The sequence below is a fragment of the Lithobates pipiens genome, unplaced genomic scaffold (assembly GCF_037356315.1).
Source record: "Lithobates pipiens isolate NorthernLeopardFrog02 unplaced genomic scaffold, aLitPip1_a1.2 Scaffold_10, whole genome shotgun sequence".
In the NCBI taxonomy this organism is placed as follows: domain Eukaryota; kingdom Metazoa; phylum Chordata; class Amphibia; order Anura; family Ranidae; genus Lithobates; species Lithobates pipiens.
The window spans coordinates 17,081,202-17,102,427 of NW_027507686.1; the positions used below are offsets into that span (position 1 = coordinate 17,081,202).

Consider the following 21,226-nt stretch of genomic DNA (forward strand, 5'->3'; position numbering starts at 1 on the left):
TACTGAGCTTTTCACATGCCATTGGCTCAAAAAACAACAAAAAAAGAAATAAAAATTGAATGAAAAAAAAAAAAACGGCAGTTGTGTGACCCACAGTGCTTTAGCAAACTAAACGTCATTGTTCGGTTTTAAGTTTACTTAAAAGTGAATGCCAACAAATGTACAATGGCATTCACTGCCAGGGTAGGTGAAAGCAGGCTTTCAGGATCCTCAAATTTCAGCTCCATTATAAATAAAGGTTATGTTGGCATTTTCCACACCCATGAAAATTACTTATGTAATAAACGGTCCTGTTTGGGCACAATTTGGGCAGTACATCCGAGACTAAAGTGGAATTCATTTCTGTCTTTAGTGTGCGCTCTGCCACCCGGTATGAACGGATAAAGCTTTTCATCTTGGCACAGGGATTGTGAGCCCTTTTTCTGGGGTCAGCAGTCAGGTGACCACATTCCTGAACGCAGCAACATATTTGTGCGTCCACCGCGGGAGCTCGGGGGTCCGGTTTCTCACAGACAGAGGGAACTTTTTGTTCTGCGCGAGGGACCATTATGAATACATAATAGGTGGTGCCCGCAGATTAAATAGTTGGCACCGCTGTGTCTCGGAGGGAATTAAAGACGCAGGACTTGAGAATTGTGGACTTATGAGCAGTAAAATTCTTCTTGGAATAATACCTTCTGGTTAGTCGGTGAGAAAATCCAGGGTTACGGGTTGTGTAGGTTGCCCGTCTCTAGTCTGTGTGTGTGTGTGTGTGTGTGTGTGTGTGTGTGTGTGTGTATATACACAAATATATATTATGTATGTATGTAGAATATTATGGGTTTTGGCTTGATATACTTGTTTATACTTTTTAGTAAACGTCTTATGAACCTTATATCAACGTTGTAGATTTCTGAACACCGGGCGCTTCTTCTATCCTGCCCAATTCTTGCTGAAACGACCATAAGGCCATATCGGAAAGGTAGTAGCCCAAGCCTCTATCTCCACCCCCCCCATTGGGCATGACCCACCGGAAGGGATTTCTTCTTTTGCCCCCACAATCGCCCACCCATGACCATTGACCGATTTTTATTCAGTCAGTCCAGCGCGGCCTCCAGCACAAACCAGACTCTATATAAGCCATGAGAGTTTACTTCCCTTTCGTCATCAGCTTGTCTTTGAGGATTTATATCTGTAGATGTTTTAGGTTTGGCGGGTCTAACATACCCTGTTTCCCCGATAGTAAGACACCCCCGATTGTAAGACGTATCGGGAGTTTCAGAGGGGTCGGCTAATATAAGCCGTACCCCGAAAGTAAGACATATGTCTTACTTTCGGGGAAACACGGGGGTATTGCCGCCTCCCTCTCATCTAGCTGCGCGCCGCCTCCTGCCCACGTCCGCACCGTCCCCCTCTCCATACGTCGCCGCGTCTGCCATTTCCCTCTGATCTTAATGAGCGCTGCCTCCTGCCCACGCCTGAGCCGTCCCCCTCTCCATACGTCACCGCGCCGTCCCCTGCACTTGTCACTGCCGCCTCCTGCTTAAAATACGGTAATGCACACAGTATTAATCATACATCAGTAAAACATACACACTGGCATACTGGGGTATCATCTGCTGTATGTAACCCAGTGGGTATCAGCAGGTGTCACACTGGATTAAATACAGCAGGTGGTACTGTATCACACATAAATCTGTTTTATCTTCCAGTATTCCACTGTTCGTTCTTACCATTTTTCATTGTTTTACATGTTATGCAATGTTGTAACAAGATATTCTTGGCACTTCCTTTTATAAAACTGTTTTGTGGTGAATACAATACTGTTCAGGTTGTTAATAAATGTTAATTTTATGGTTAAAACAAAAAATTTGACAATTTTTTTCCAATATAAGACATACCCTGAAAGTAAGACATAGTGAGGCTTTTGGGGATAAAAAGAAAATAAGACACTGTCTTACTTTCGGGGGAAACACGGTATATTCCGATCAATGATCCACCTTCTGAGAGGATAACCGACCTATGCATTGCCAGGTAATTGAAAAAGCCATCCAACCCACTTGCATGTCGAGCAGCATGGCCTGGATGATACGTTTATATATGGTCACCCATGGTCATATGCATGCAACTTTTATATAACCTGTGAACGGGGTTCCAGCACTGGAGCCAAAAATCCATCCGAGGGAAATTTTGGCTATCAACGTGGATACAGACAGAGCTGTTTCGGATGAGGTCACCTTTGTAGATCTAAGTTACAAGGAAATCTCATTCGACAGATTCACGGTGATGACCTAATTTTACTTGGATGGATTTCCGGCTCCAGTAATGGAAGCCCCTATAGCACGTGTCATACACAAGGCCCTCGGGCTGAATGTGGCCCACCAGGCCTGGTCATGTAGCCCTCACACCCAGTTTTGCAGCCGGAACGTGGCAGAACTCTATTCCGCTACCTCTGGCTCTCACCCTCCGCTTCCAGCTGTCACTTGTAAACATAGAAGCCTTCTGTGTCTACAAAGGACAGCTTTGCTCAGGGGCTCCTGGATGTAACAGATCTCTGCACACGCTCATGGCGGGGACAGATCTCCAAAGAGAATGATTTCCCTGCAAGGAGTGCTGCCTACACAGGGAAGTACTAGAGCCAGGCCAGGTAGGAGAGATGTGAGGAAGCTTTGGGGGGGAGAGATGGGATGGACACCATGCACTGTGTATGTAGTTCACCCCTAAATGTTGCATTGTATACATAGGACACCCCTAAATCCTCTGTATGTAGCGCACTCCAGAACCCTGCACTCTGTACGTAGCGCACTCCTGAACCCTGCACTCTGTACGTAGCGCACTCCTGAACCCTGCACTCTGTACGTAGCACACTCCTGAACCCTGCACTCTGTACTTAGCATACTCCTGAACCCTGCACTCTGCACGTAGCGCACTCCTGAACCCTGCACTCTGTACATAGCGCACTCCTGAACCCTGCACTCTGTACGTAGCGCACTCCTGAACCCTGCACACTGTACGTAGCGCACTCCTGAACCCTGCACTCTGTACGTAGCGCACTCCTGAACCCTGCACTCTGTACGTAGCGCACTCCTGAACCCTTCACTCTGTACGTAGCGCACTCCTGAACCCTGCACTCTGTAAGTAGCGCACTCCTGAACCCTGCACTCTGCACGTAGCGCACTCCTGAACCCTGCACTCTGCACGTAGCGCACTCCTGAACCCTGCACTCTGCACGTAGCGCACTCCTGAACCCTGCACTCTGTACGTAGCGCACTCCTGAACCCTGCACTCTGCACGTAGCGCACTCCTGAACCCTGCACTCTGCACGTAGCGCACTCCTGAACCCTGCACTCTGCACGTAGCGCACTCCTGAACCCTGCACTCTGCACGTAGCGCACTCCTGAACCCTGCACTCTGCACGTAGCGCACTCCTGAACCCTGCACGTAGCGCACTCCTGAACCCTGCACTCTGCACGTAGCGCACTCCTGAACCCTGCACTCTGCGCGTAGGGCACTCCTAAACCCTGCACTCTGCGCGTAGCGCACCCACGAACCCTGCACTCTGCGCGTAGCGCACCCACGAACCCTGCGCGTAGCGCACACTCCTGAACCCTGCGCGTAGCGCACACTCCTGAACCCTGCGCTCTGCGCGTAGCGCACACTCCTGAACCCTGCGCTCTGCGCGTAGCGCACACTCCTGAACCCTGCGCTCTGCGCGTAGCGCACACTCCTGAACCCTGCGCTCTGCGCGTAGCGCACACTCCTGAACCCTGCGCTCTGCGCGTAGCGCACACTCCTGAACCCTGCGCTCTGCGCGTAGCGCACACTCCTGAACCCTGCGCGTAGCGCACACTCCTGAACCCTGCGCGTAGCGCACACTCCTGAACTCTGCGCGTAGCGCACACTCCTGAACTCTGCGCGTAGCGCACACTCCTGAACTCTGCGCGTAGCGCACACTCCTGAACTCTGCGCGTAGCGCACACTCCTGAACCCTGCGCTCTGCGCGTAGCGCACACTCCTGAACCCTGCGCGTAGCGCACACTCCTGAGCCCTAAACCCTGCACTCTGTGCGTAGCGCACACTCCTGAACCCTAAACCCTGCACTCTGTGCGTAGCGCACACTCCTGAACCCTAAACCCTGCACTCTGCGCGTAGCGCACACTCCTGAGAGCTGCACTCTGTACGTAGCGCACCCCTGATACAACTGGCCCTTTGAGGGCTGCCATACTGCTGATGCGGCCCGCAGTGAAATTGAGTGCGACACCCATACCCTATAGTGTACAGGTTATATGAGCATTGCATACACGCTACCAAGGGTACCATATACAAGTGCGTTGACCAGCCAGGCCACTTCACTTGCAAGTGGATTGATTGGCTTGCTAAATTACCTGTCGTCTCTGCCTGGGTATTTATTGGCCTGTCTGCCTTTGTGTGGCCAATAGCGTGACCTTAAGCCCTTTTTTTTTTTCTTTTCTATCCTCAAGTTAAACTGGAAAAAATAATGGATATTGTAGTGAAGGTATTATGTTGTATTACTGGGAGTACTACATATTGGGTACACCAGAGAGTCATTGGTTTTACAGAACACGGAGGTAGTGAAGATCAAAGACTAGATGATTAGCATGTGAATGCCCAGTCCAATAATTGGCACAGTGGTTGGCCGGGGTTCTCGAGAGACCTCCTGTGGCGTCGGTGGCAACCCCCGGAACACCGGCCCCGCCCAGATTACTGCGATGATCACATATCATCCAACGCCGCTCTGTGCCGGCTGAGGCGAAACTAAAGAGGGTTTGTTTTCTTTGAATTCAGATGAGTTGGATGTTTCTGGCTCTTCCCATCTCTCATAGTTTTCTGTGCCGTCTGCTCATCACATTCCCTGAGCTCCTGGGATTCGAATTTTTCTCTTCAGTAATTCCAAAAGCATCTTTCTTCTCATCACAACTTATGGAGGAGACATTATATGCTTCATGGTAATAGAATTCAATAGCGGCTTAAATTGTTGTAATCGGCAGTTGAATTCTTATGAATGACCTCATTGACTCCTGTAGATAGAAGTCTTTGTGATCGCCCCGTTCTGATGTTTTTTTGTGTTTTTTTGTTCCTCCAGGCGTATGAATGGGCATTGGAAGGCATGCGACGTCTTGCCACCGTCAGTTTGGACGACTGTAATTCCCCGGAGTTGTGTACCGGAGCCATCGAGAGTCTGGAGAAGTACCAAGTGCAGCACCCGCAGTTTGCCGAGAAGGAATTCGAGGAGATGAGGGAGCTCGCCTATGAGCTGAAAAGCGACAAGGGAACCAAGCAATGGAAGTTTGCGTGGTCAAAGTGCCAGGAGGCCAGGCAAGTGTTGGAGAAGAAGCTGGAGGCGGCGCTCAGGGCGAAACGTCTACTGATCGGAGAGCAGACCTCTCCGCGACCGGTCTCGCAAAGGAGACGCCTGAACAGTGTAGACCAGAAAGTTCTCCAGAACAAGCCCCTCAGCTCCCCGCTTTGCGGCAGGGAGAGGAGGCTGGGCAGAGTTCTCTGCAGCCGACCCGAAGTTGGGTATTCCATGGAACCGGCACCCTACAGAGCGAGCCCCTCCTGCTCCAGTGCCAGCTCCGTTGCCTCCTCGGATTTCCGAGGGCGTAAAATGTCCCTTCAGAGTATTCCTAGTGAGGACTTCAGCTTGGAACTGTTCCACCAGGTGCCGTCTGGATCCTCCACCCCCACCTCGTCCCGGCCCATGGGCCGAAGGTTACTGAGAAAGGCTCAGAGCTTTGACCTCCCTGGAACTGAGGCTGGCACTCACGGGTGCCAAAGGAGGCTGAGCGAGCCCGCTAGGCGAGGCAACACCGGAGTGTTTATTAAAGGCCTGGAAGTGAGTAGCACGGAGATGGCAGACCGACCTCGCAGCCCCCGACAACCCCTGGACTGGTCAGCGGAGAGGGTACTTAGCGACAGGAGGAGTAGCGTCTCCTCGGTCGATGGGAGAAGTCGCACCAGGTATAAAATCTTATGACGTGCTTCATCTGATTGTATAATGTGTAGGGTTCTCATGATCTCATTCTCACTGATACTCCTTCTATGGTCATGGTATTGGCTCCTTATGACTTAAAGTGGTTGTAAACTCCTACATATACCCAGTGAAGCGACTGGTTTCAGGTGATACACAAAGATGAAACAAATCCTCCTATATAAGTTGTACCTGTTTGTCTACAGCCCCCCCCCCCCCCACCTATGCATCCATTCAAATGCAGAATTTACATAGGATCTCTCATCCCCAAAAAGAAGTTGGGCAGAGAGCTGAAGTTGCATCAGTGAGAGCTCTGAGAACTGATTGGAGGGAAGGGACATGCCACCCCTTTCACACAGGAACATGGCTGCGGCTGTGCGCTGGAGGTCCCTCCCCTGTCACCATTTTTCTCTCGGTGTCAGGAAAACTTGTCAGAAATGACTGATAGAGCGAGAGAGAAATGACACATTGCGCTGTGCTTTTCCGGCCGAAGTTCAGTCACCGTACGGCTCCCTAGATCTGTGTTTCTCAACTCCAGTCCTCAAGGCGCTCCAACAGGTCAGGTTTTCAGGGTTTCCCTTTAGATGAAACGGCTGTGGTAAAATTACTAAGGCGGTGAAACTGATTAAATCACCTGTGCAGAATAATCGGCAGCCTGAAAACATGACCTGTTGGGGGCGCCTTGAGGACTGGAGTTGAGAAACCCTGTCCTAGACACAGCTCCCTCCAGAGCTGCCCCCCCCCCCCCCCGCAGTACTTCTTTTCCGCCACTAGATGACTTTGGTTATAATAATGGCACTATTAGTCAGCCAAAATGACTAAGGACACCTAGTGGTGGAACAGGAGAATTGCGAGGGGCAGCTCTGGACAGATTGAAGGTTATTGCTGCAGCAAATGCTTTTTATTTAATCTTTCTATAGGTTCATTTTTATTTTATTTTCCCACCAACTTTTCCCCCTAATTTCCATCATTTTGGTCTGTTATTATACCAGTAGATGCATTTTTGTTATATTTATTCAAAATCTGCAAAAAAAAATAAAGCTGTACTCACTTTACTGTATCTAGGGAGCAGCAGCACCCTAGGCCAGCAAGTGTGCCTGGACTGCAGAGTACCCCCTCCTCTTCTCTTCCCCAGAACATTGGGGGAGGGGGGGGGGCGGTCTTCTGTAGTCTACACTGGGAACTATGTGCAGACTGATGAGGCCTCCATTGTTGCATTTTCAGGTGTTCGACTTTTTTTTATTTTTTTTTATTTTTTAGCCTGTAAAGGCACCTTTATGTAGGCCTATTGGTTCATGCACTCTCAGCACAAGGAGAGGAGCTATTGGGCAGAAATTACCCTGAATGCACCGCAGCGTGTGTAAATGCAAGTTTATTCCAATGGCGCGTTCCACACCCCCCCCCCCCCCCACAAAGAGATTTCTTTTGGTGATATTTGATCACCCCTGCAGTTTTTATTTTTTTGCACTATAAACGAAAAAAACTGAAAATTTAGAGAAAAAATAAAATTTTTTTTTTTTTTTACTTTTTGCTACAATAAATATCCCAAAATAAAAATAAAAAAAAATATATAATTTCTTCCTCAATTTAGGCCGATATGTATTCTACATATTTTTGGTAAAAAAATCCAAAAAAAATCGCAATAAGCGATTGGTTTGCACAAAAGTTATAGCGTCTACAAAGATTTATGGCATTTTTATTTATTTATTTAATTATATATATATATATATATATATATATATATATATATATATATATATATATATATATATATATATATATATTTTTTTTTTTTTTAAGTAATGGGGGTGATCAGTGATTTTTAGCGGGACAGTGAAATTGTGGTGGACACTTTTTTTTTTTGGGATCAGTGACATTATTACTGTGCAGCGATCGGCACTAAAAATAGCCACTGATCACGGTATAAATGACACTGGCAGGGAAGGGGTTAAACACTAAGGGGGCGATCAAGGGGTTAAGTGTTCCCTAGGGAAGTGTTTCTAACTGTGGGGGGAGGGGACTGACTGGAGGAGGAGAGAGATTGCTGTTCCTGATTAATAGGAACAGCAGATCACTCTCTACTCCCCTGACAGAACGGGGATCTGTTTGTTTACATTGACAGATCCTCCATTCTGGCTCTCTGAACAGCGATCGCGGGTCGCCAGCGGACGTCACGGCCGCTCGCATCGTCTCCGCTGTCATGCGCCCCCTATAGGTCTTAAAGCGCCTGCCATAAAGCTCACGTTTTTGCTGCGTTTCCGGATGCATTCCAGGTGCTTTTTTTATTTTTCTTGTTTTTTTTTCACTATACTGGGGTCCAGTGCATTTTTGATGCGTTCCAGCGCATTTTTGATGCGTTTCCGGATGCATTCCATGTGCTTTTTTTTTTTCTTTTTCTTGTGTTTTTTTTTTTCTCACTATACTAGGGTCCAGTGCATTTTTGATGCGTTTCCGGATGCATTCCAGGTGCTTTTGTCCAGTGCGTTTTTATGCATTTACGATGCTTTCTGGTGCGTTTTTCATGCGTTTTACTGCATTCCAGTACAGTCCAGTGCAGGAAAATTGCAGCATGTTCTACTTTTTTTTTTTTTTTTGGAACTGACTGTACTGGTGTGAACCGGGGCCATTTAGAAACCATATCCATGCGTTTTTTGATGCAGAACAAAAACGCACTGGACTGCATGTGGTGTGAACTGGCCCTTAGTGCAATTGAAGACTTGACACCTTAGAGCTTAAATACACAGAAAAGCTGAGCATCAGATTTACAAATATGGCGATCGCCGTACAACTCGGACGGGATGGCTGTGGCGTTGCAGCACTCCTCAGATCGGGGAATCTTTAACTGTACAAAAAAACAAAAGGGTGCAAACGCCCTAGAGCAAGATACAAATTATACTTACAATCCAATAATGAATTGTAGCGTATCATAGATTAAAAAAAAAAAAAACAGAGGTCTGCCCTCCAACCTCATAGGTCCAAATGGACAACATAACCCGCTGATGAGTTTCGGAGGACCTCCCCTCTTTCTCAGAGTTATTGCTCTGAGGAAGGGGGATGGTCCCCTGAAACACATCGGCTGGTTAAGTCATCAGTCTGGGCCTATGAGGTTGGAGGGCAGACTTCTTGTTTCTGAATATGATACACTTACTATTCATGATTTGGTTTGTGAGTATAATTTGTATCTTTCTCCTTTTTAAGAATGTGCTGTAGATGACGCACGAGGCGTTTGCTCCCTTTTTTTGTTGTTAGAAAGCAGAGGAAGTTATCAAGATTTTCTGGCAGGATCAACAGATTTATTTTTGCAGTTATTGAACAAATATAACAAAATGCATTTATTGGTAGAATTACCGGACGAGAAGCTAATTAGGGAAGTTTATCATCAGGATTTATGTACACATTCGGTGCAGACAGAGAAACCAGGCCGTATTTAGTGGCATAAAACAGCGGGGTGCCGACGCTGATTTACTGACGTGTTTCGGCTGAGGCTGATTTTCCAGACTAGATGTCTGAGGGGTGTAAAAATAAAATATGTGAGAATTCACTGCACCCTCATCTGCTCGCTGTGTCTGTCAATGCGATGATTCTGCTGCTCTGAACACAGTTGGCTTGTTGTTGGTCTGCCAATAGGTGGCAGCAGAGATCCTGAAGACGAAACACTAAAGGCACTTTTATGCCCCGTACACGCGGTCGGACTTTCCGGCAGAAAAAGTCACACGGAATCTTTTCATCGGATATTCCGATTGTGTGTGGGCCTCATCGGACTTTTGTTTTCGAAAATTCTGACGGACCTAGAAATAGAACATGTTTTAAATCTTTTTCTGACGGAATCAATTCCTATCGGGGAAAACCGTTTGTCTGTATGCTAGTCCGAGAGGACCAAAAACGACGCAAGGGCAGCTACTGGCTATTGAACTTCCTTTTTCTAGTCCCGTCGTACGTGTTGTCCGTCACCGCGTTCTAGACGCTCGGACTTCGGTGTAATCGCGTGTAGGCAAGACCATTTCAGCGGAACTCCATCGGGAAAACCGTCAGAGTTTATTGCGACGGGAAAAACCGGTCGCGTGTACGCGGCATTAGAAATCAAAACTTTTTTTTTTTTTTTTTTGGATAGAGAGGCCGAATGTTGTGTCCCCATTGTGGCGATTTTACCCTTCTTGTCTCAGAGATGCGACAGGATACAGTGCATCCGGAAAGTATTCACAGCGCTTCACTTTTTCCACATTTTGTTATGTTACGGCCTTATTCCAAAATTGATTAAATTAATTATTTTTATGGATTAAATTCTACAAATGATACCCCATAATGGCAACGTGAAAAGTTTGTTTGCAATCTTTGCAAATTTATTAAAAGTAAAAAAAGAATATATTCCCATGTACATATGTAGTCACAGCCTTTGCCATAACACTCTTAATTGAGCTCAGATGCCTCCTGTTTCCACTGATCATCCTTCAGATGTTTCCGCAACTTGATTGGAGTCCACCTGTGGTAAATTCAGTTGATTGGACATGATCTGTCTATAGAAGGTCCCACAGATATCAGTGCATGTCAGAGCACAAACCAAGCCATGAAGTCCAAGGAATCGTCTGTAGACCTCCGAGACCGGATTGTATGGAGGCACAGATCTGGGGAAGGGTACAGAAACATTTCTGCAGCATTGAAGGTCCCAATCAGCACAGTGACCTCCATCATTCTTGAATGGAAGAAGTTTGGATCCACCAGGACTCTTCCTAGAGCGGGCCGCCCAGCCGAACTGAGCAATCGGGGGAGAAGGGCCTTAGTGAGGGAGGTGACCAAGAATCCGGTGGTCACTCTGACAGAGCTCCAGCATTTCTCTGTGGAGAGAGGAGAACCTTCCAGAGGAACAACCATCTCTGCAGCACTCCACCAATCAGGCCCGTATGGTAGAGTGACCAGACAGAAGCCGCTCCTCAGTAAAAGGCACATGACAACCCGCTTGGAATTTGCCAAAAGTCACCTGAAGGTCTCTCAGACCATGAGAAACAAAATTCTCTGGTCTGAGGAAAAAAAAAAAATGAAATTCTTTGGCCTGAATGACAAGCGTCATGTCTGGAGGAAACCAGGCACCGCTCATCACCTGGCCAATACCATCCCTACAGTGAAGCATGGTGGTGGCAGCATCATGGGTATCGTGGGGATGTTTTTTAGTGGCAGGAACTGGGAGACTAGTCAGGATTGAGGGAAAGATGAGTGCAGCAATGTACAGAGACATCCTTTGATGAAAACCTGCTCCAGAGCGCTCTGGACCTCAGACTGGGGAGAAGGTTTCTCTTCCAACAGGACAACAACCCTAAGCACACAGCCAAGATAACAAAGGAGTGGCTACAGGACAACTCTGTGAATGTCCTTGAGTGGTCCAGCCAGAGCCCAGAATTGAACTCAATTGAACATCTCTGGAAACATCTGAAAATGGCTGTGCACCGACGCTCCCCATCCAACCTGATGGAGCTTGAGAGGTCCTGCAAAGAAGAATGGAAGAAACTGCCCAAAAATAGGAGTGCCGTGCTTGTAGCATCATACTCAACAAGACTTGAGGTTGTAATTGGTGCCAAAGGAGCTTCGCCAAAGTATTAAGCAAAGGCTGTGACTACTTCTGTACATGGGATTTTTATTTTTTTTATTTTTAATAAATCTGCAAAGATTTCTAACAAACTTCTTCTTTTTTTTCTTTCGTTGTCATTATGGGGTATTGTTTGTAGAATTTTGAGGAAAATAATGAATTTAATCCATTTTGAAATAAGACCATAACATAACAAAATGTGAAAAAAGTGAAGCACTGTGAATACTTTCCGGATGTACTGTATCTCAACTATTTTTTTTATTTTATTTTTTATTGAATTTTAGTGTAAATATGAGATCTGAGGTCTTTTTCACCACAGATCTCGTATTTAAGAGGTCCTGTCATGCTTTTTTTTTTTTTTAATTAAAAGGGATTTTTTTTACATTCCTTGTAATAGGAATAATAGTGACGCATTTATTTTATATTTTTTTTAAAAGAACAGTGTAAAAATGAAAAGTAAAATAAACAAATAAAAAAATGAATTTTTTTTTTTAACGAGCCCTGTCCCGCCAAGCTCGCGTGCAGAAGCGAACGCATATGTGAGTAGCACCCGCATATAAAAACGGTGTTCAAACCATGCATGTGAAGTATCGCCGCGATCGGTAGAGTGAGAGCGATAATTCTAGCCCTCCTCTGTAACTCAAAACATGCAGAATTTTTTTAAACGTCGCCTATAGAGATTTTTAAGGGTAAAAGTTTGTCGCCATACCACGAGCGGGCGCAATTTTGAAGCGCGACATGTTGGGTATCGATTTACTCAGCGTAACATTTGTCTTTCACAATATAAAAAAAAAATTGGACTAACTTTACTGTTGTCTTATATATTTTTTTTTAATGCCAATAAGTGTACTTTTTTTTTTTCAAAAAATTGTAAGACCGCTGCGCCAATTTGGTGTGACAGAAAGTATTGCAACGACCGCCATTTTATTCTCTAGGGTGTTAGAAAAAAAATATATGTTTGGGGGTTCTAAGAAATTTTCTAGCAAAAAAAAAATGTTTTTAACTTCAGCAATAAATCTCAGAAAGAGGCTTGGCCCTTAAGTGGTTAAAGCCGTCACCCAAGCAGTTGTCTGCATTGTAAGATTTCCCATCAAACCCTTCCAAGTTATAGTCAAAAACGACATTTTAACAGCTGTGAATGGAGAGGCGGAGCGTTCTTCAGAGGAAATCTGTAATATTTCTCTCATCTTCTCATCTAGTAAACTGCGACATATCATTGACGAAATGGTAACCACGGAGAGAGAATACGTGCGGTCGCTGTGGTACATCACAGACCACTATTTCCCCGAAATGGATCGCATGGATCTTCCTCAGGATCTGCGAGGAAAGAGGGGCATCATTTTCGGAAACCTGGAGAAACTGAGGGATTTCCACAGTCAGTATTTCCTGAAGGAACTGGAGAGCTGCTGCAACCACCCGCTGAGAGTCAGCCACTGCTTCCTCCGACATGTAAGTAGGCGGAGCTCAGACCCCCAGCAAAGCCTTTTCTGTTTCCAATAGGTGGGGCCCCTTCAGGAACAAAGCGCATGCATGGGAGAAGGGGGTGGGGGCAGAGAACACTGCTTGAGATTTTAGTACAGCAGAGAGAGTTGTCAGATCAAATAGGAAGTTAGGAGATCACTGGATTTCTGGCAGATCAAGTTGAGTGAGCTGATTGGGGACAGCTGTAAGACTGAAGCATGCCGTCCATTAAGGGCGCACGGGCCGTCACCACCCCTATCCATCCTCCTTTCAGGACACCAGTGCATGGATTCCAATGCGGAGGGGCTGGTTTTTTTTGTTTTGTTTTTTTAAAGCACGGATTTAGAGCCAGAGGCTCTAATAGGCTTCAATAGGGTGGGCTCGAGTCGCACAGAGTGCGCTCCAATCCCACCCAGGTGTGTTACAACAGCAAATTAATATTCGCTGCTGTAACACTGATCCTCCTCCCGGCCAATCAGGAAGCAGGTTTTGACACCGGTCACCCGAAAGTACAGTCGATACTATTGGATGCCTTGAAGGAGGAGGGGAGGAGCTGGAAGCTGCCATGGAGGAGAAGACACGGAACCCCCGCACCACACTGCCTGATGCCCGCCACGATGGCGGTAAGTGCCGGACTGACTGGCAAATGGGGGGGAGATGGGTGGTTGTTTGCCGCCCCCTCCCCCCAAAAAGAAAAACGCCAGCCGTCACTGCTCTCTGTCCTGTGGGCTGCCTGTTTTTGTGCGGCTCTTTTGGTAATTATAAGCAGCATCTGCCCTGTTCTCTAAATTTAGAAGGGTTGTGCAAGCTTGTGCTCTTTGTTATTTCCCTCCATTATACCTATTCACAATGGAGGAAGGGCGAGCTATGAATGGGTGTAGGTAAAAAAAAAAAAAAAAGTAGCGCAAGCCCCTTTTGTTGTTTTAGGAGCGATCTGCGCACAGAACAGGAAATCTGGAGCTGCATGGGCTGATCTCGCTGCATGTCCCCACACCCTACTCAAATCAGAGTGGGAAGGAGGAGTAGGGTTGTTGGGCTGTAGGCTCTGCTTGTGTAGTGTGATCGCTGCACAAGCAGAGAGAGAGAGATGTGAGTTGTCTGCTGACAGCTCACTATTCTGTATGACAGGTCTCACTTGGTGGGAGTCTGCTGCAGTTTTCTACATGGAATTGCCTCTGTTGATCAGGTGCACACAGGAAGGAAACTTGGGTAATTCCCCATTCCCTCTCTTAATCAGGTGCACCCCGGAAGGGTAATTCCCCAGAATGTTTGGCATGTTTAAATTTTGTAATGGCTGTGATTGGTTCATAGCAATCAGAAAGTACAAAGCCACACTCATTGGCTATGTACAGTGTTCTTGTTGCTGAAAACCTGGTAAAGCATAGCGATCCCTACTTAATGACCTTTTTTTTTTTTTTTTTTTTCCGTACAGAAAGACCAGTTTGGGATGTACGCCTTGTACAGCAAGAATAAGCCAAGGTCCGATTTGTTACTCGCCAGCCACGGGAATATATTTTTTAAAGTAAGAGCATTACATTTCCTGCTGTGACTTTTGTACTTGCTTTATGGCCAGATGTGACGGTTGCCTTTTTTCTTCAATGGTAATTTCTGTTTTTGGTTGTCTTTTTAGTATAAGCAGCGTCAGCTGGGAGACAAGATGGACCTCGCTTCTTATCTGCTGAAGCCGATCCAGCGGATGAGCAAATATGCCTTATTACTGAAGGATCTGATCAAGGAGTGCGGCGAGGCTCAGGAACAGGAGTTTGTGTATCTGCGGGCTGCTGAGGAGATGGTCAAGTTCCAGCTTCGTCACGGCAATGATCTTCTAGCCATGGATGCCATACGAGACTGCGATGTGAGTCAACATGAGGGCATTGAGTAGAGGTGCATCGAAATGAAAGTTTCAGTGCCGAAACTGAAAACTTAGAATGCATTTGGCCAAAACCGATGGTTTAACAAAAAATAAAATAAAAATAATAATATATATATATAATGTGTATATGTATATATATATATGTATGTGTGTGTGTGTGTGTGTGTGTGTGTGTGTGTGTGTATGTATATATATATATATATATATATATATATATATATATATATATATATATATATATATATATATATATATATATAAAATTGCATTTGACTTCTTTTTAATTAATACCATGAATTTAAGCGGATATGGAATTGTTGCCCATTATTGGCACCATTTTGAGTCCTGCTTGGACCACATTTGGCAAACCACACCAAAAACGCACCTACCCCATTGAAAAGCATTAAAAAACGCAGCAAGAACGCACCACAAAATGCACCCGTGTTGCGTTTTTATGCATTTTTTTTTTTACAGTCACATGACCTAAGAAAAACACGCCATAAGCACAATAAAATCAATGCAAAATCGCAGGCATTTCTGGCAGCCTTTGTCTGGCACAATGCTGTAAACCCTATTTTCGGCCAATAATTTTGGTGCATCGCTAGCATTGGCCGAATAGCGGGGATATAGATAGTTTGCCTTTTCCTAAAGCAGAACTAAAGTCTCTAAAATGAACAAACTGTGAGCAGACAGGCTCTTGCAATGTCTCTTCTGCAATAAAATAAACGTACCTACCTGCTTGAGGTCATCTTTAAAATCTATGCTGAAATGCACGTGCGCAGTTCAGTTTACATTCCAGCAGAGTACCGGTGTGCCGGGATGACTACACACTCTCTTGCACATGTGCAGGAATGAACTCATCCCGCACCGGCCAATAGAAGTGACCAAAGACCGCCACCCGGAATAAGTCGAGAAGAGGCTGGTGCCAGCAAAGGGACCTAGCAGGCATCGGACCATTGAGGCAGAAGTAAGTTTTGCTGACTTTTTAGTTCTGCTCTAAAGTAGAACTAAGGTCAAAAACTTAAAATCAATATGTAATAGCACTAAGTAGGATGTAAAATATGTCTGCCTTTGTCATGTGAATGCAAGCTAAAGGGGGTAGGGATTGGGGGCTGTAAAAACCTGACTCAACAGCAGGGTTTTAACCACCCCCCCCAGCTTTATGCGTGAACGAGCCCTAAGGCTACTTTCACACTGGGGTGGTTGGGGGCCAGCGGTAAAGCGCCGTTAGATTTAGCGTTGCTTTACCGCTGTTTAAGTGGCACTTTGCTGCCGTTAGCGAGGTGCTTTTAACACCGCCCCAAAGATGCTGCTTGCAGGCCTTTTTTTTTTTTTTTTTTTCCCCCCGTCCTGCAAGTGCACCACCCCGGTGTGAAAGCATTTGGACTTTCACACTGGGGTGGCTTGAGAGGCGCTTTTTAGCGCAAAAACGCCTGAAAAGCCGCCCGGTGTGAACGAGCCCTAAGGGTGCCTCTGCCGAAATGAAACTAAGGGCTCATTCACAAGTGCAGCGGGCACTGCTGCTCCTTAGAAGGTATCGGATAGTGTGTTCACAGGGAGTGATGAGGCGATATGTTGCCTCCCTCACCACCTGATTTAAACCCATGATTGCCATGCAATGCATGTGATTGCTACACGGTAGTACGGCAATTCAAGGTTTAAATCAGGAGGTGACACTCTTGCCCGGTGATCTTTGACTTCTCCCATGTTGTTCAGGTAGATCTCCACCTCTTTAAGGTTGCCTACCCCTGGTCTAGCGTTTTTTCTGAACCTTTAATTGAAGTTTTCAGTAATTTTAAGTTTGTAGTCACTAACACTCCAAAGATGTATTTGTACAATTTTTTTATTATGAATGTCACAAAGGTCAACGTTATGAGGCCTTGCATGGTCCCCATCCTCAGAATAACACTGTCTACTAATTTCCCCCGAGTAAGGGGACCCTGCAAGGACATGAAACACTGTCACCTTTGTGACATTTATGATAAGTTGTGGAAACATATCTTTGGAGGACTAGCGACTTCTTTTGATATTTGGTTATGCGCGGCGCCATCCATTGCTGCAAGCAACCCCGCAGAAACTATATCCGGCTCATCATCATTGGGATTGTGGAGCTCTATAGGGGACTCTTCACATCAGACTCCAGACGATTCCTACAATTTCCTTTTTGTTAGCACTGGAATGTTTTTCTGGTGCCTGTTTCTGGTATTGTTTTTTTTTTTCAGTTTGTAAGATATTGTCTCAGTTATGACATACAGTCATACTGACATTCACCGCTTTGTATTGTGATTACAGGTAAACCTGAAGGAGCAAGGTCAGCTGGTGAGGCAGGACGAGTTTACGGTGTGGCTGGGGCGCAAGAAGTGCCAGAGACACGTCTTCCTGTTCGAAGATCTCATCTTATTCAGCAAACCAAAGCGGATCGAGGGTGGCCTCGATGTTTATATCTACAAGAGGTCATTTAAAGTGAGTGAACCAGATTTCCATATAAATTACCATTACAGTTGCAATTAAAAGAAAAAAAAACAACGGCACTTCTTGAATATTCACTCATTGGAAGCTTTTTTTCATATGAACAGAGACCCTCCCTGGGACTTCTGACTAATGCACTTCACCCACTGGTCTGGATTAAAGTGTAGATTTCTATGGTTCAAAGTGGTTCTGAAGCCTTATGATTTTTTTTTTTTACCCCAAATCTGTCAGATTGCGAGGGGCATCTTCTGTGCACAGCCCACAGGATTTCAATCAGATTCAGGTCTGGGCTCTGGCTGGGCCATTCCAAAACTTTAATCCCCTTCTGGTAAAGCCATTCGTTTGTTGATTACAATATATGCTTTGGGTGGTTGTCATGCTGAAAGATGAAGTTCCTCTTCATGTTCAGATTTTTAATGGTTCAAATAATGTCAGGCAAACTGGTCGGCCCTCACGCATGTTCACTTCTGGCCCTCTTTGAAAAAGGTTTGGACATCCCTGGTTTATAATAATGTTTGATTATGAAATCATTCTGCCCTTAAACGGGATACAAGTTAACAAGAATATCTGATAACCGTACAGAAATAGGAGTCTGGTATGAGTAGGTCCGAATTGCACACGTTACGGATTTCTCACACCAGGGTCATCTTCTAGAAGGTCATAGAATATTTTTGAACATCTGAAAAGATACAAAAAAAAAAGTAACAAGCAGAACTCCGTACAATGTCCTATTTTTACAGCTATACTTTTAGCTCAAGTTCTTGCTTGGCTCCAGACGTTATCTGAGTCTGTTATTTTTGCAAGGCTATTTTTTTCTGGAATTTGGATCTGACTGTTCATGGCAGTTTTTTTTTTTCTTCTGGTTGACAGACTGCAGATATCGGCTTGACTGAGAACTCGGGGGACAGCGGACTGCGTTTTGAAATCTGGTTCAGGAGACGTAAATCCAACGACACGCACATTCTACAAGCAAGCAGCAATGATGTCAAGCAAGCCTGGACGGCGGACATTGCTGAAATCCTGTGGCAGCAAGCTACCAGGAATAAAGGTGTCTATTGCGCTAAATATCTGTAATATTGTTTGGGTGTCCTAAAAAGTGACAATGCACTTTGTCCTTCTGGTTTCATATAGTAGCCCCCCCCTCGCGCTGCTTGGTTTCTGTTTATTCACCTGCTATAGTAAAGAGATCTGGGTATTAAGGTGGGGGGTGGGCATGTGGCTTTTTCTCCAAACCACGACAATGCAAAGCAGTGAGCGTTGTCACATGGTGAAGAACCTTCGCTATGTGCAACTAGACCAGTTTGGACCTTCTACAGCAGGGGGTCTCAAACTGGTGGCCCTTCAGCTGTTGCAAAACTACAAGTCCCATCATGCCTCTGCCTGTGGGAGTCATGCTTGTAACTGTCAGCCATGCAATGCCCAATGGGACTTGTTTTGCAACAGCTGGAGGACCACCAGTTTGAGACCCCTGTTCTACAAGTCTTTTTTTTTTTTTCTTGCCCGCTTGTCTCCAGTTTGAAACAGGTGGCAGGGAAGAATGAACATAAAGGAAGTGTAAATGTTGGGTGGATGGGAAAAGTTCACTTTGAACATGAGATTTTGTTGTACTATCACAGGAAATAGCCTGCAGTGCACTCAAGACATGGCAAATGAAACTCTTAAAGTGGCCCTTAGTAAAATAAAAATAAATAAAAAAAGACCACCACTCTCCTGCCCATGTGACTCCCTTAAGGTCCCAAATGCTAAAAGCATAACATAGAGCAGTGATGGCGAACCTTGGCACCCCAGATGTTTTGGAACTACATTTCCCATGATGCTCATGCACTCTGCAGTGTAGTGGAGCATCATGGGAAATGTAGTTCCAAAACATCTGGGGTGTGCCAAGGTTCGCCATCACTGACATAGAACATCTTTATTGTAGGAATGGCTCTTCCAGGAGACCAAGGAAGCCAGTCACATGACCTACAGCCTAAGCATTGCTTAGGTGCCCTTTTTCTGGTAGGGCAGCTGATTGGCTTATTCTACCTATGAGCAGTATTGCCATTTAAAGAATGCCCATGCTTTTCTTCTAATGACAAGTCGCTGCACGGGCTCAGAACTGCGCTTTCTTTTTTTTGACGTTCGGTCTTGTTCACATGGGCCTATCGAAAGTGATATTAATAGTTCAACTTGTTATTTTATTTTTTTAAATAACAAATAGGTTATACTTACCTGTTCTATGCAGTTTTTCACAGAACAGCCCCAGCCCTCCTCTTCTTGGGTCACCCCCACTGGCTCCTCCCTCTTGACCAGTGCCCCCCAATAGAAAGCCGCTTGTTGTGGGGGGCACTGATGCGTGCTCGCCCCAAGGTCTTCTCTGTGCATCCACAAGACACACAGAGCCATGGCTTGCCCATTTTCTCCCCCACTGCCACAGTGGGAGCCAATGCTTTCTCAGCAAATGAGGAAAGGGAGTCCTGGGACAGCCAAGGCTCTCTCACACATCACGGGGTAGAGAGGGGGCTCAGGTGAGTATTGAGGGAGGCTGTGGGGGGGGGGAGCAGCAGCACACAGAACGATTGTTACCATCATGAGCGTAGTGCTGTGATGTCGTCACTTCCGGATCAAGGTCAGCGGGAGGGTGCGCGCGTTCAAAGCATGCGTGCTTCTTCCTCAGGCTCTTGAGGAAGAAGCACGCATGCGTCGAACGTGCGCACCCTCCCGCTGACCTTTATCTGGAAGTGAGGACATAATAGCGATACGTTCTGATGTCTGCAGTTCCCCTTCCCTAGACACCGGCAGTGCTGGACTCCATCTCTGTAGTCACCAGATAGAACTGTCTCGTGGTACACACCGGCCAGAGCCTGCTCCTCCCGGACAAGTGCGGGTGAATTTTACATGCCTGATTCCATCTTCTGTTTGTGAGTGTATCAACTTTTCTTTTACACTGAACTTATTAAAAAACGTTCGATTTACTACGCTTAGAAGGCGCCTCTTTCTTTTCTTTTCTTGTCTTCTTGTCACGTTTACAAGGAATTGTGATATAGAGCAAGAGTTCTGCTGGACATGGCTGCACTGCAGCATCTATAAAGAGTGTAAACTACTTCCTACATTGATTCTCATTGACAACAACATAACACGCTTATAATTGAGTTGTAAAGCATTTTAATGTTTCATAAATGTTGTTCCCTCTCCAGAGATCCGCATGCAGGAAATGGTCTCTATGGGTGTCGGCAACAAGCCGTTCTTGGACATAAAGCCAAGTGACGCAGCCATAAACAACCGCGCTATTGATTACATCATGAAAGGCAGAGGTAAGACCTGATATTCCCTCTCTAGCTCCAGAGATGGGGGGGGGGGGGTTGGGAGACACATAATACAGCTTGATCCAATAGGGAAGTAATTTTGGTAACAATGTTATTACAGGCAATACAAAATCCACAGGAAGGCTGTGAACTTTATCAACTCCACGTCTATTCTCACATTAGTAATCTAAATATGAATTGCGGGATAAGCAAATGTTGTAAATACACATTCATTGCGTGTGGTGTTCTTGGATCTCGGTGAGCTTTGTGTATTTCTCCCAGATCTGAGCAGTAATCCAGTGTGGGACTTCCTGTAATAAAGACCAATCGCTGCTGCTCTCTCTCCTTGTGCAAGGGGACTGGTCTTGTCTCCGCCCCCCTCCTGTAGTTTTCTGCAGCAGTGTTAATTTTGTCGACTAAAACATTTTAGACGACTAAATCTAAAACAATTGAGATGACTAGAATACAGCTAAAACTAAAATACCATTTAGGTCAAAAGACTAAGATTAAAACTAAATTGAAATTTGACTTCAATATTAACACTGGTCTGTAGTGCCTGTTCATACCTCAGTACCATAAATAATAACATA

At 45.6% G+C, this 21,226-nt stretch overlaps 1 protein-coding gene across 1 annotated transcript in view; it reads left to right on the forward strand.

Moving 5' to 3' along the window:
- Window positions 1–21,226, forward strand: part of LOC143927638 (puratrophin-1-like) — a gene marked incomplete in the record, with an annotated part of 147,361 nt that overhangs the window by 117,713 nt on the left and 8,422 nt on the right. The window contains 7 exon segments of the mRNA XM_077451827.1: window positions 5,084–5,961; window positions 12,749–12,998; window positions 14,443–14,532; window positions 14,641–14,865; window positions 17,176–17,346; window positions 18,223–18,400; window positions 20,529–20,645. Coding sequence (XP_077307953.1) covers window positions 5,084–5,961; window positions 12,749–12,998; window positions 14,443–14,532; window positions 14,641–14,865; window positions 17,176–17,346; window positions 18,223–18,400; window positions 20,529–20,645 — 1,909 coding nt within the window.